This window comes from Phycomyces blakesleeanus (assembly GCF_001638985.1).
Source record: "Phycomyces blakesleeanus NRRL 1555(-) unplaced genomic scaffold PHYBLscaffold_4, whole genome shotgun sequence".
Classification (NCBI taxonomy): domain Eukaryota; kingdom Fungi; phylum Mucoromycota; class Mucoromycetes; order Mucorales; family Phycomycetaceae; genus Phycomyces; species Phycomyces blakesleeanus.
In genome coordinates, this window is record NW_017265137.1 from 774,428 (window position 1) to 786,483 (window position 12,056).

At 35.6% G+C, this 12,056-nt stretch overlaps 5 protein-coding genes across 5 annotated transcripts; 2 read left to right on the forward strand and 3 right to left on the reverse strand.

Annotated features, from left to right (window-relative positions):
• Positions 1–1,478: 1,478 nt before the first annotated feature.
• Positions 1,479–1,778, forward strand: PHYBLDRAFT_141340 (hypothetical protein; the record flags this gene model as incomplete). Its single annotated transcript, XM_018430572.1, has 1 exon — positions 1,479–1,778. One exon carries the CDS (start codon positions 1,479–1,481, stop codon positions 1,776–1,778), a length of 300 nt encoding a protein of 99 aa, XP_018295491.1.
• Positions 1,779–2,692: 914 nt separating this feature from the next.
• On the forward strand, positions 2,693–4,656 carry PHYBLDRAFT_164365 (hypothetical protein; the record flags this gene model as incomplete). Its single annotated transcript, XM_018434992.1, has 3 exons — positions 2,693–2,929; positions 3,168–3,461; positions 3,622–4,656. The coding sequence occupies 3 exons, from the start codon at positions 2,693–2,695 to the stop codon at positions 4,654–4,656; spliced, it is 1,566 nt and encodes a 521-aa protein (XP_018295492.1).
• A 1,121-nt stretch (positions 4,657–5,777) lies between these two features.
• On the reverse strand, positions 5,778–6,695 carry PHYBLDRAFT_157764 (hypothetical protein). Its single transcript, XM_018433672.1, has one exon. The coding sequence runs from the start codon at positions 6,682–6,684 to the stop codon at positions 6,340–6,342; it is 345 nt and encodes a 114-aa protein (XP_018295493.1). The 5' UTR covers positions 6,685–6,695; the 3' UTR covers positions 5,778–6,339.
• Positions 6,696–8,283: 1,588 nt separating this feature from the next.
• Positions 8,284–10,435, reverse strand: PHYBLDRAFT_141343 (hypothetical protein; the record flags this gene model as incomplete). The annotated part of the gene is made up of 9 exons (XM_018430573.1): positions 8,284–8,388; positions 8,510–8,599; positions 8,706–8,762; positions 8,861–9,122; positions 9,278–9,652; positions 9,777–9,803; positions 9,939–10,074; positions 10,165–10,209; positions 10,315–10,435. The coding sequence occupies 9 exons, from the start codon at positions 10,433–10,435 to the stop codon at positions 8,284–8,286; spliced, it is 1,218 nt and encodes a 405-aa protein (XP_018295494.1).
• Positions 10,436–11,190: 755 nt separating this feature from the next.
• PHYBLDRAFT_108477 (hypothetical protein) lies at positions 11,191–11,634 on the reverse strand (the record flags this gene model as incomplete). The annotated part of the gene is made up of 1 exon (XM_018428051.1): positions 11,191–11,634. The coding sequence occupies one exon, from the start codon at positions 11,632–11,634 to the stop codon at positions 11,191–11,193; it is 444 nt and encodes a 147-aa protein (XP_018295495.1).
• Positions 11,635–12,056: the final 422 nt, after the last annotated feature.

Consider the following 12,056-nt stretch of genomic DNA (forward strand, 5'->3'; position numbering starts at 1 on the left):
AGACAAATATTTCCCTGAGATTTTATTACTGATTAAAAAAGAATTGAGAGAAAAACATTGAAGTTACCAAGTATCCTAGCAACCTGCTATTGAATATTTTGTAATTATAATCTTATTATTATCATCAGCATTTTGGAATCTTAAAAAGGAGTATTGCTATGACAACAGTATTTGTGAGATGTCGCGTGGATAGTGTAGGAGACATCATGGGACATGTCACTAATCAATGACCCTGTCTGTTTTTTCTTTTATGGCTTGTTCATCCAGTTAGTCGAGCCTTTTGTTTTCTATTGTGTAAGGTCGATTGGGTCTTTGGAAAATAAGAGATGTGATAGAATTCTTAGTGAAATACGGGAAGAGGGTCCAGTTGATAGAAAACACAAGCTTACACGCACGCACACAGACATACAGACTTACCTTTGTTTGTGCACCAATTGCCTCAAAGGAATGTGATTGATAAATGAAAGCTTGGGGATTTGGCATTTTAACATGATATGATAATACAAAGTTATAGATAATCTTAAATTCTCTGTCATTGGAGCCTATTGTTCTTTGATAATATTGATAAAAAAGTCTTTTCTCTCTCTCTTTCTCTTTGTGCGTGTGTCTGTGTACAGAATACAACAATTCATTATTCTCATTCATCTTTAGGTTGAAGACTACAAACATCACGTTCATGTTTCATATATTCAGGTTTATATTCATATGAGCATATTTTTATTAATTGAGTAAAGGAAGAAATAGGAGGGAATTCTACTTTGATATCTACTATCGATATCAGTGAAAAAAAAACACAGAGTTGGTGTATATCTCTGGCTATCATCTATCTCTCTGTACTTTATTCCTCTTTTTTTTTATTGTCAATTATTGATAAACGGGATGGTGAATTTTTAAACAAGATGATTTGTACGATACGGTTCGGTTTTGTTCAACATACAAATTACGTTTGTATCTGTGCAACCATAGTATCACAAACCCCATTTATATCCACTTAAACCCTTACAGTGACGGTAAACTCGAAAGGAATATGAAGAACAAGAGCAAGAAGTGGAAGATGTTTTAGTGAGCGTTAAGACATGTATAGTTTCTTATGCTTTATGTATGGGTGTGTGTGTGTGAAAAGTGTCATTGGCGGAATTATGAACAAGAAAAATTGGTGTGTCATGAACAGGTACAATAGCTACAGGTGACAAATTCTTTTTTCCCTCCATCTTTCTTTACAACAACAAACAGCAACAACAAAATATACATCTCCCAAATACATCCAAAACAACACAAAGCCATAATTGGGAACAATTCCAGGGTCTTAAATTTATTTATTTATTTTTTTCATATAAATATTTACTTATATAAAGTAATCTGCCTACAGCCACAATTCATTCTGTTTTTTTTTCTTACCTTTATTTTTCTCTTCTTCTATCGTCTCTTTAAATTCTTCCCAATAAACCAGAAAGAACATCTTACCCTCAATTTGCATCATGAGAGCCGACACAATTGCCTATCCTCCTCAGCCCAAGCAAGTCTTTTCTTCCATTCTAGCCGCGCAGGACCAGAAAGCTTATCCTGGAATACAAGAAGAGAACGCGGATGAAGAATACTTTAATCAGAGACAAGACGGCCTTCTTAGCCTTATCTTGGGTGTACAGTCCTATCTATCAGAAGTGTCCAAATCACAGCCTGGCGAGCATAATTCCCCTCTATTTGATCTTCAGCACAAAATGTTCATGTACTTGAAACAGCGCGACTTTCAAGTGGAGTTGGATTTCAGTACAGTCTGATTTTTTTTTCTTCTACGTCAAAAGAAGAAGGGCAGATTTTTCTCTCTCATAAACAACCCACCCATTTACCAACAACAGCAGAATCTCTAGTGTGATTTTTTTTACTTGATATTTCCCCAGACTCACTACTCTAGCCAAACAATAATCTTCCAAAGGCTTTGTACATTATGTATCTTTACACACTTACAATCTGTTTGTGTGTACACCTCTTCTTCTATACATTTTTCTTTTTCCTATTCTTCTATACGCATATACATATTCTGTACTGAGCAGCCCCACCTCCTGTATACATTTTTCTTTCTTTTATTTTTCTATACATATTTCAAATAACTCTTTACCTCTTCTTATCTCTCTTTCTTTTGATCTTTTTTTTTTTCTATCTTTTTGACTGTATAATAAAATAAACTCTCGTACAATCGAGACTCTTTTATTCCCACAATAATTATGCTATCAAGGTGTTACACCGTAGTATTTGGTGACCAACTTTGATGAGAAACTTGTCAGCACAATATAAGTATATGGGTATATATATAAATATACAGATATATTTTCTAATGGTCTTTCTAGCCCAAAAAAATATATACACACACACATAAGAAAAAAAAAGGAAAAACGAACCAATCAATGGGATTCGTATTACGACGTCGGACCTGTGACTTTAATAGTCCAAAACGTTTTTATTAACACAGTTTGTTGCTTAGTTACTAGCCTTTCTTCTCTTCTTCTTTCTATTAAAAAAAAACACACAAAAAAAAACACATACACACGCACACGCACAAAATTATCTCATTCTTTTTCTCCCTCCTTTTCTCTCTCCCTTTCTTCCTCTCCTTTTCTTTAACTACATACATATATATATATATATATATAAAATATTCATTTTTTTTAAAAAAAATATAATAATAATAATAATAATGAATGAAACTGAACTTGAGTCTCTTTACCGTAAACAAATGAACGATCATGTCGTACTTCAAACAAGACAAATTATCAATCAACTCTTAGAGTTATATCCCCAAGAATTTGGACTCGAAAATCTTGTGTCTGTCAAACCGGCCCTGCCATTCATGATATCCGAAAAACTTTCTCAACTTTACCAAGAAGTATGCGAATCATACATTGGTACATCTATCTTATTTGAACATGCCTGGGTAATATACACATCGAGATATATACACAAATATATACAATTATAAAGATGTATAGGATTTTCTTTTTCTTATATATATATATATATATATATAATAGACAAATCAATTGTGATTTAACAAACGAGAAAACAAACCAAATCAATAGAAAAAAAAACTTTTATTTTGTATACAATTTGAATACTTACCACACATGTATATATATAAAAATATTTATATAAATTTTGTATTCTATTGACAGCATTGGTCATTATTGTGGAGACAACAGTTGTCTTTCAAGGCTCTAGCACAAACATATGGTCGAGAACGCGTTGTAGCATCAATACACCCACGCGCACGAAAGGCGGTTGGACAAATATATCATGCGGGACTTGATCAATACATGCAGTGGTTCCCATGGCCATGGTTCTCCAACATGCAATTTATTGGCGCGGGTGGATTCTCTGCCGTTTATGCTGTCAATCTCAGACTACCCTATGAACCTCAACCCATCAAGATGGCACTCAAAATTGTAGATGACAAGCTACTAAATGAGGTAAATACAGAGAAGGAGAAGGAATGACATATATATATATATATACATTTAATTGTGTGCTTGTACGTTGTGTACCTGTGCGTGTGAATATTTGTGTGTACGTGCGTATTTATTGATTTATTGATTTATTTACTTTAAAATAATTTATTCTGTATTCTAGATATCTGTTCAATCAAAAGCATTCTTACCTCTCTTATTTCAAGGTTTAACTGTGTGCGAGAGTACAGGAGATCTGATGATGGTTATGAAATTCAGCAACGACGGGAATCTCGAAGACCACATGCAGCAATTACCTCTAGGTGATCTGGATCTAAAGACAATTACGGGCACCATCCTTCGACTGGCAGCAAACCTCGCAGATTTGCACAAAGCTGGTATGTGCCATAGGAACATTCATCCTCGAAACATCATCTGCACCGACAGCGACTATTTCCTTGTCGATTATCGATTCGCCACCCCATCGCATGAATCATCTTCAGTTACAGCCATCACTCGTGCAGTCTATGGCCGACTTCCTTATGTGGCCCCAGAGGTGCGACAAGGAATCTACACAGAAAAGTCTGATATATATAGTCTGGGCATAATCATATGGCAACTGGTCAGCAAGGTTATATTTCCATCACCCGATGTTTTACTGGATGGAGATCGGAGTACGGTTACGAATGGAAGAGGAGGAAATGGAATTGGAATTGGAATTGGAATTGGAGGAGGAGGAGCATCATCAATATCATCAATATCATCATCGTCATCAATATCATCATCATTACTAGCATCAACAGCAGCGGGAGGAAGAATGATAGGCGGTGGGGGTTCTAACGACCATGTTTATCGTATTGAACATGTTCCTGGACTGCCGGAATGGTACACCCAACTTTACACGGCCTGTCTTGAGCCTAATCCTGACAATAGACCAGATGCAAATCAGATCTGTCAGGCACTACAGACTATTCATGAAAACCTAGGATTTTCAGTTCCATTGAATCGTTGGGTGACAGAATACATTGTTGCTAGACGGGCAGAAGTAGCAGATCATGTTCGTACCTATGCAAAGGTCAAGGGCATTGTTTCTGCCTCCATGACACGACTCTACACTCTCTCTACCCTGCCATCTACTGGTCATTTCATAAACCTGCCATACACACACAGGCCATTCTTTAACCTCATTATTCAAACAACACCTCACCAACTGTCTTGAACATACTCTATATATTCCCCTTTTTATTTATTTATTTATATTTATATTTATATTTATGTGCACTTTTCTTAAAGAAGAAGAAGAAGCCAGAACAACAGCAACAGTAACAGCAACAATCTACCCTCACCCTCAACACATTCACACTGAAAGAAGAAAGATAAACAGCAAAAAAAAGAGTTTAGCATTATTTTATTATTCTTAATAATTATTCCATTCATCATTATATATTCATTCCCCCACTCCTCCTCCTCTTCAATCACTCACTTATTCACTCTTACCCTTTTTTCTATTTTCCCTATTTTGCATTTACGCGACTATTTATATATATATATATTATTATTACTCTACTCCTATATTTTGTAAACACCCCTAATGTAATTCATGTTTACAGTTAATTTTCAATAATAATAATAATAATAATAATAATAATAATAATAATTTATAACACAATTACCATTAATTATCCATGTAAACCATTATTAGCATCAATATCATCAGTAAACAAATATTAAATAAATAACTAACTAACTAAACATTGTAACAAAATAACGAGGGGTAGATTTTAGGATTACATATATTTATTTATTTATTTATTTATTATTTTTCATAATAATAAAAGAGGGGGGGGGAGTGAGGAGGAAGGGGCAAGAATTCAATAATTCATGGTTTTTTTTTTTTTCTTTTTTCTTAGCTCTATTTATTTCCGGGATTTTAAATAAAAAGATTTTATTGGCTTATATTGATTACCCAAATCTAGTATGAACAATATTATTGGTCCGTGTTATAAAATAACCTTTTTATTCGTTTACTATTGGTTGTATGTTAAAGTGCCGACATAAACATGAAATTTTAAAATCCAGAAAGCTATATGCATTTTAAGAATTTTTTGAATTTTTGAAAAAATATAAAATTCAAAGAAATAGTTTGTTTTATAATACAATATATATATATATATTATATACAAAAGACTAAAAGATAGAAAGAATAAGAAAACATGGCTTGAGCTTCATCTTAATTTATGTATTCCTAGCTCAAGTGTGGATGTTATTTAGTTGATCCTCATTCCACCCCTTTTTTCTCTATGCATATGTGTACGGATGTTTCAAACTCTAAAATAATGTACATTATTAAAATATGTTTTTAATAGAAATAATATTGAAATAAAATATATAAAAAAAAATCATACATTTAAAAAAAAACAGAGAGGTTATAAATGAAAGGGAAATTGTAAAAGAAATTTAAAGGCTTTCAAGCTTTGGACAAGACCAAAACATAAAGAATAAAGAGAGAGAGAAAGATGAGGAAAAGATACACACAGCTAAAAAAAAAATAGGAAAATAGTAATAGTAATGGAAGAGGAAGAGATAGAGAGAGAGATAGAGATAGATATATATAGACGATATATATAAAGAAGTGATATGCTCAGGAACACACCTCCTTTGGTATTGAAAGATTTGGAGAGAGGAATAAGAAGAAATAGGAAAAGATACAATAAAGAGAAGAAAAAGAGAGAAAGAGAGAGAGAGAGAGAGGAGTAAGAAGAAAGATACAGACAAAAAGGAAGAAGAAGAAGTTGGGAGTAAAAGGAAGAAGAAGTATAAAAATATAAAGAAGAAGAAAAAAATCAGATAAATATAAAGGTTCCTTAGTTTCTTGTTTTTTCTTTTTTTTTTCTTTTATATCTTAAGAAGCACTGGCTGCAATGACTACTTCTTGACTCTCCCAGAACAGCTGCATCTGCCTCAGTTTTTTTGTGTTGTCTCTATCCACGTCATCCAATCCCCACAGGATCTCATCTACACGTGTCTGTACTTCACCCTTCTCCAAGACAACTGTCTCATCACTATCCTTTTCTTCTAGGAACTTGTTTATCCGTCGGATGTCCTTTCGTACTTCATGGACCGTCTTGGCGATTGACCGAAGCCGCGAGTTGAGTTCTTGGATCTGATGCTTGTTCATGTACATGAGTTCCTTGAGTTCTTCAAGAGTGTCTGCCACAGCACATGTCTCGTGATCCAGTTTGCGCATCACTGGCAAAGGGTTTTCGTAAGAGTACTGTTTGTCGTGGAGGGTCAATTTCATTTGGCCAGCCATTGATTCGAGTTCTTTGATTGTCTCGAGGTTCATTCCTGCCATCTCCTTTCTTATCGCTCCATCGATACCCTCTAGATTCTTCACTTGCTTCTCACGGTCGATGGCAATCAGCTTGATTTTTTCGGCTACGGAGTTGATCACGATCTCAAGAGGCTCAGATTTTTGTCCAGGCAACGGACTTCCGCAATAGGATTTTCTGGTTTGCAGAGCTTCGTCTGCCACTAGTGTGTTGAGCAGCCGCTTGTGAAGCGTCTTTGTTTCCCAGACGGCCGAATTTAGTTCCTCCAGCTGTTTTTTGAGTGCCTCGAATGGATCGTAGTCTTCTTGGTCGAGCGATGACCAGGTGGAAGAAAAGGAGCTTCTTCGGCTACGTCCATAATTGGCTCCAAAGGCACCAATACCAACTCCATTCCACTGAAGAGGAGACATAATTCCAGGATTGTTTCCGTTTACATCAAATAAGAGAGGGTCTTCGCCTGATGTGACTCGTTTGAGGTTTAGGCCAGGATGTTGTTGTTGGAATTGTTGTTGGTGAAGTTGTTGTTGTTGTTGTAGTAGTTGCTGTTGTTGTTCTGCAGAGGAAAGCTGTGTGATGGGGATATTTTGGATATCATAATTTTGTGTACTAAATGTTCCAACAGTACCAGTACCAGTACCAGTACCAGTACCAGTATTACCAAAAGAACCTTGCAGGGGTGTGGAAAGACTGTTTTCCATGGCAAGAGATGTGAGTCTGCTAGCATTAAGAAGAGGAGAGGTAGCAGATTGTAGTTCTGCTGCAAGAGATGATCCAAGTGGTGTTTCCATGAGGTAGCCTTGACCAAGTAATTCTTCTTCTAATGACTGAGTGGCAGCCAAAGCATCATCTTCAAACATCGAGTCTGCTAAGTGGGTTTCAGATGACATTTAGTTGATATGCGCGTTAAGAGAAATAAGAGCCACGAATTTTTTTTTAAAAAAAAAGAAGGTGGGGGGGGAGGTATGAGAGTAATGAAGATACAAAAGAAGAAGGAAGAAAAGGAAGAAGAAGTATTAGTGCCTGTTTGTGGAAAATGTATAATGTATGTTATATATATATTTGAAGGCGGTGATTGATATTTTTATATAATATGTATATATAAAGAGATTATATAAAGATATTTTTTTATAAAAAAAAAATGTAAAAAGTGAAAGAGAAAAAGAAAAGCAAAGAATTAAAAGAAAATTATTATTAATAATTCAGAAAAATAATAATGATAATATTTAGCTCATGTTTTCACATTGAAATATTATATTCGATATTAAAAAGAAGGAGCAAAAAAAAAAAAAAATACACACACACACAGCCAGACAGCCAGACAATTGGACAATAGAACAAGTTGGGTAGTTGAGATAACCAAATAGAATAAAGGGGGGGGGGGGGGGGGGGGGGGGTTAGAATGGATGAGATGTTACGCCAAAAAATAAAATACATATATGGGTGTGTGTGGGTACACACTTCTTTAAACATTTTATTATCATCTTGTCTTGGTGGCTGATTTTGTGCTCTTTTGTTTACCAAGATTGTCTACTACTCATGGGCGAGTTTGCAAGGCGATACTTCCGTAAATCCAAAGTCAAATCGTTCATTCTGGCTCCCCAATCCTTCAACCGAACAACCTTTATTTATATTTATATATACATATCAATATCAATATTATATAATATAATAAGAAAAATATATATAGGTGGAAAGAACGAGAACCCTAAAGTTGGACCCGTACAACCTAAATCAACTTACCACGGCCGTGATATTGTCTTCGCTTCCGAATTGGTCGCAAATGTCCACGATGTGTTTAGCAGATGTAGTAGGGTCCTTGTATTGCTTAACCTTTTTTTGGTGTTTTTATTTTTTTTTGCAGAAAATTGAATATCATTTTGTGTGTGTGTGTGTGTTCAAGAAAGATATAGAAATATAAAAGGGGGAGGAGACTTACAATATCAACAACTTCTTGGTCGGACATCACCGAAGTCACTCCGTCTGTCACTAATACCTTTTTTTTACCACAAAAAATCATAAGATAATTTTCTTTTTCTTTTTTCTTCTTTAATGACACTGACAGATCTGAAATATAAAACTATCTTCTTTTACCATAAATGCAGCCGGATTTTTGGAATCGATTGTGTGGCGCACAATGTCTGGTTCAGAAGACACGCCATATCGCTTGAGTTTGGAATCTCCAAACGCTCTACTGGTAGCCAGTAATCCAAGTATCCGATCATCACCCCACGAGTCTGTAGTCACATAACCAGCCAACTTTCTCAGACGCTCTTGTTCAAGTGGGTTACCAGGATGGTGGTCTCCGGTAGTTAAGGCAACTGCTTCACCCGAGCAAGATTCACAAACCAAAATACTATAATAAAGAGATGTCAAGATTGGTGAGTTAATGAAGGAGTGAGTGAGTGTGGGTGGGTAGGTGGGTAGGTGGGTGTTTCAAAGCAATATATATATATATATATATGTGTGTGTGTGTGTGTGTGTGTTTTATCTGGACTCCTACTATCTCACCGAGTGTCACCCACATGCCCCACAATGATATCGTAACGTTGGCTTTCCCAAAATGCCCTGTCATCATGAGGTTCTACAATGGCTATACTTCCGGTGGATCCCTCGTGTTCCTGCTGCTTACCATCAGTTTTCAGTAGACTGTCAATACAATACACATCAGACATCAAGAATCCAAGCATAATTCTTTGCTCCACACTCATGTCAGTATCTGTCACTCCGGAAAGCCGGCGGCCTTCTTGATCCACAAGATTTTTAAAAATGCCCGGAATCTTGAATCGCTTAAAGTATCCACCAAACGCTCTAAGCCTTTTCAAAAGCTCGGGCAAATCATCCAACGAAACCGTTTCAATTCGTTCATGCAGTGAATTTGCTAACCTTTTTGTTGTTGTTAAAATAGAATATATATATAAATATAAAAGGGTTGAGTATTTAAGCTTCTAATATATGCATACACACACACACACACACACATATATATATATAGCTTTAGATGTATTACCACTCTGAAACAGCTGGACCACCATGCCTACACATATACATACATATATAGATTGTTGAATAAACAAATAAATACAAATACAAATACAAATGCAAACAGACAAACAAATAAAGAACAACAGCAGAAGCAACAACCATAATACTCTTTAGATATATATTTTACCCATCAAAGATTCCAAAATAAGCTCTATTGGATGTTCTGTCCATTGTACGCAAATTCTTGCCTGCTGGAAGTTCAAGTGTCACTGCACTCCACTCGTCTTCATTCTTTTCTCTTGTGCCTCGTGAACTCAAGGCACCTGTCAATATAATGTATAAAATTATAGTTTATTTTTGATATACAAATTAACCAACCTATCATATTTATATATCTATATCTATATTCTTACCTACAAGCTGTTTAGATTTTGTAAAACCAAGGCGCAATAGATCGTCTATATACATTTTTTTGTACATGTAATTATTATTATTATTATTATTATAAAGTATATGTGTGTGTTTGTGTGTGTATTTATTCCACCCTTTTGTAAGAACCTTACTGCTATTGTGTGCTTTGGCGAGATAATAGTTTTGGGATAGTCTCGAGGAAGTAGTATTAAAGGATCGTATTAAGGATTGCTTTGTGACTTGCGAAATAGTTCGATGCATGTTCGTAGCCATAATGATGATGATGGCGACGATGATTATGGCAAATGACGATCACGATGTTAAAGTCAAGCAAGAATATCAAATTAATTAATCAAAGGGACAGGAACCCCGCCGCCCTTGGACATTCCTTCACTCTAACCACCTACCCACCCAACCCACCCACTCTACCCACTCTACCCCCAGTTCGTATCAAATCCAAAGTCACTTATTTTTTTAGAGAGAGAGAGAGAGAAAAAAAAGGTGGAAAGCATGTAATAATATCATATAGATATAGATGTCTTCTTTAAGAGAAGCCAAGGTCCCTTGTAATGTAATGGGATGGGGGACATTCTACTTTCTTTATTTCCATTATCTTTCCTTTTTTTTTTTAAAAAAAAAGAAACAAAAATTACACTTCATTGAATTATAATATATATTTAATTATATTTTTTTGTTCTACTCATCTTTGCTTTACTTTGCTTTCTCTTCATTGTTAATTATGCCAATGTCACATTTTTTTTATAGCTGTAATGTCTACAGAACATAATAAGGAATCTCAAATTGACCTTATTGTCCCACCCATTTGTCAAACTTTGCTTTTCATTTCTCTCTCTTTCTCTCTTTCTCTTTTCTTTCTCTCAATTGTACATGGGTGTATGTGTGAGTATGTGTGTATATATATGTATGTATGTGTGTATGTGTGTTTGCGTATTTGTGTCTATATATCAACAGTCGTATCTCTCCATTCCATTCCATTCCTTCCTTCTTATTTTTTTTTTTGCTTTTGTTTAATGCACAACCTCAATTCCGACACTCTTTGCGACACCAATAATACTTCCACAGATGCTCTCGAGTGACAGGTGCTTCAAATTGTTGTCCTGCTGCTTCAACTTGGCGATTTCATACACATGTTTCAAAGTAACACTGCCAACAACTTCAGTACCAGGGGTGGATGCACCCTTGGCGATGCCTGCTGCACGCTTGAGAAGGAATGTTGTAGGAGGAGTCTTTACGACAAATGTGAATGTTCTGTCGGGCTTGATTGTAATCACTGTGGGCATAGGTGTCTCGGGTACAATGTGCTTGGTCTTGTCGTTGAACTGCTTGCAAAAATCCATAGACTTTACACCACGGGCACCCAGAGCGGGGCCAACAGGTGGTGATGGAGAGGCTTTACCGGCACTGACAAGAAGGCGGATGAGAACCTCGGCTGCTTGAGGTTTTTTCGACATGGGGAGTGAGGGTAGGGGAAAAAAAAAGGTGGGGGTGGGCGTAAAAATAAGTAAAAAATAAAAAGTGATGAAGGCCTGGTCAGAGCACGCGACGTGGCTTGGGAATGAAAGGGTGGGTTATTAAGAAGAAGAATGGTCACAGTGTTTCAATTCACATATCATTGTTTCAAAAAAAAAAATGATAACAGTATTATGAACAGAGGTTTGCTTGTAATTCTTAAAGTGTGGTCAATAAAATAATTGTAATCCATTTGTGACAATGGCAATAGTGTGCTTTATGTGTCTCTGCAGAATATATTGTATTTTACACTTTTAAAGAATTTTACTTGTAAACTGCGTGTATGATGTGTAGAATGTGAGGTGTGAGCATCCTTGATAACTATTGTAAAGACAATAATATTTTCACATCATCATATCCAAAT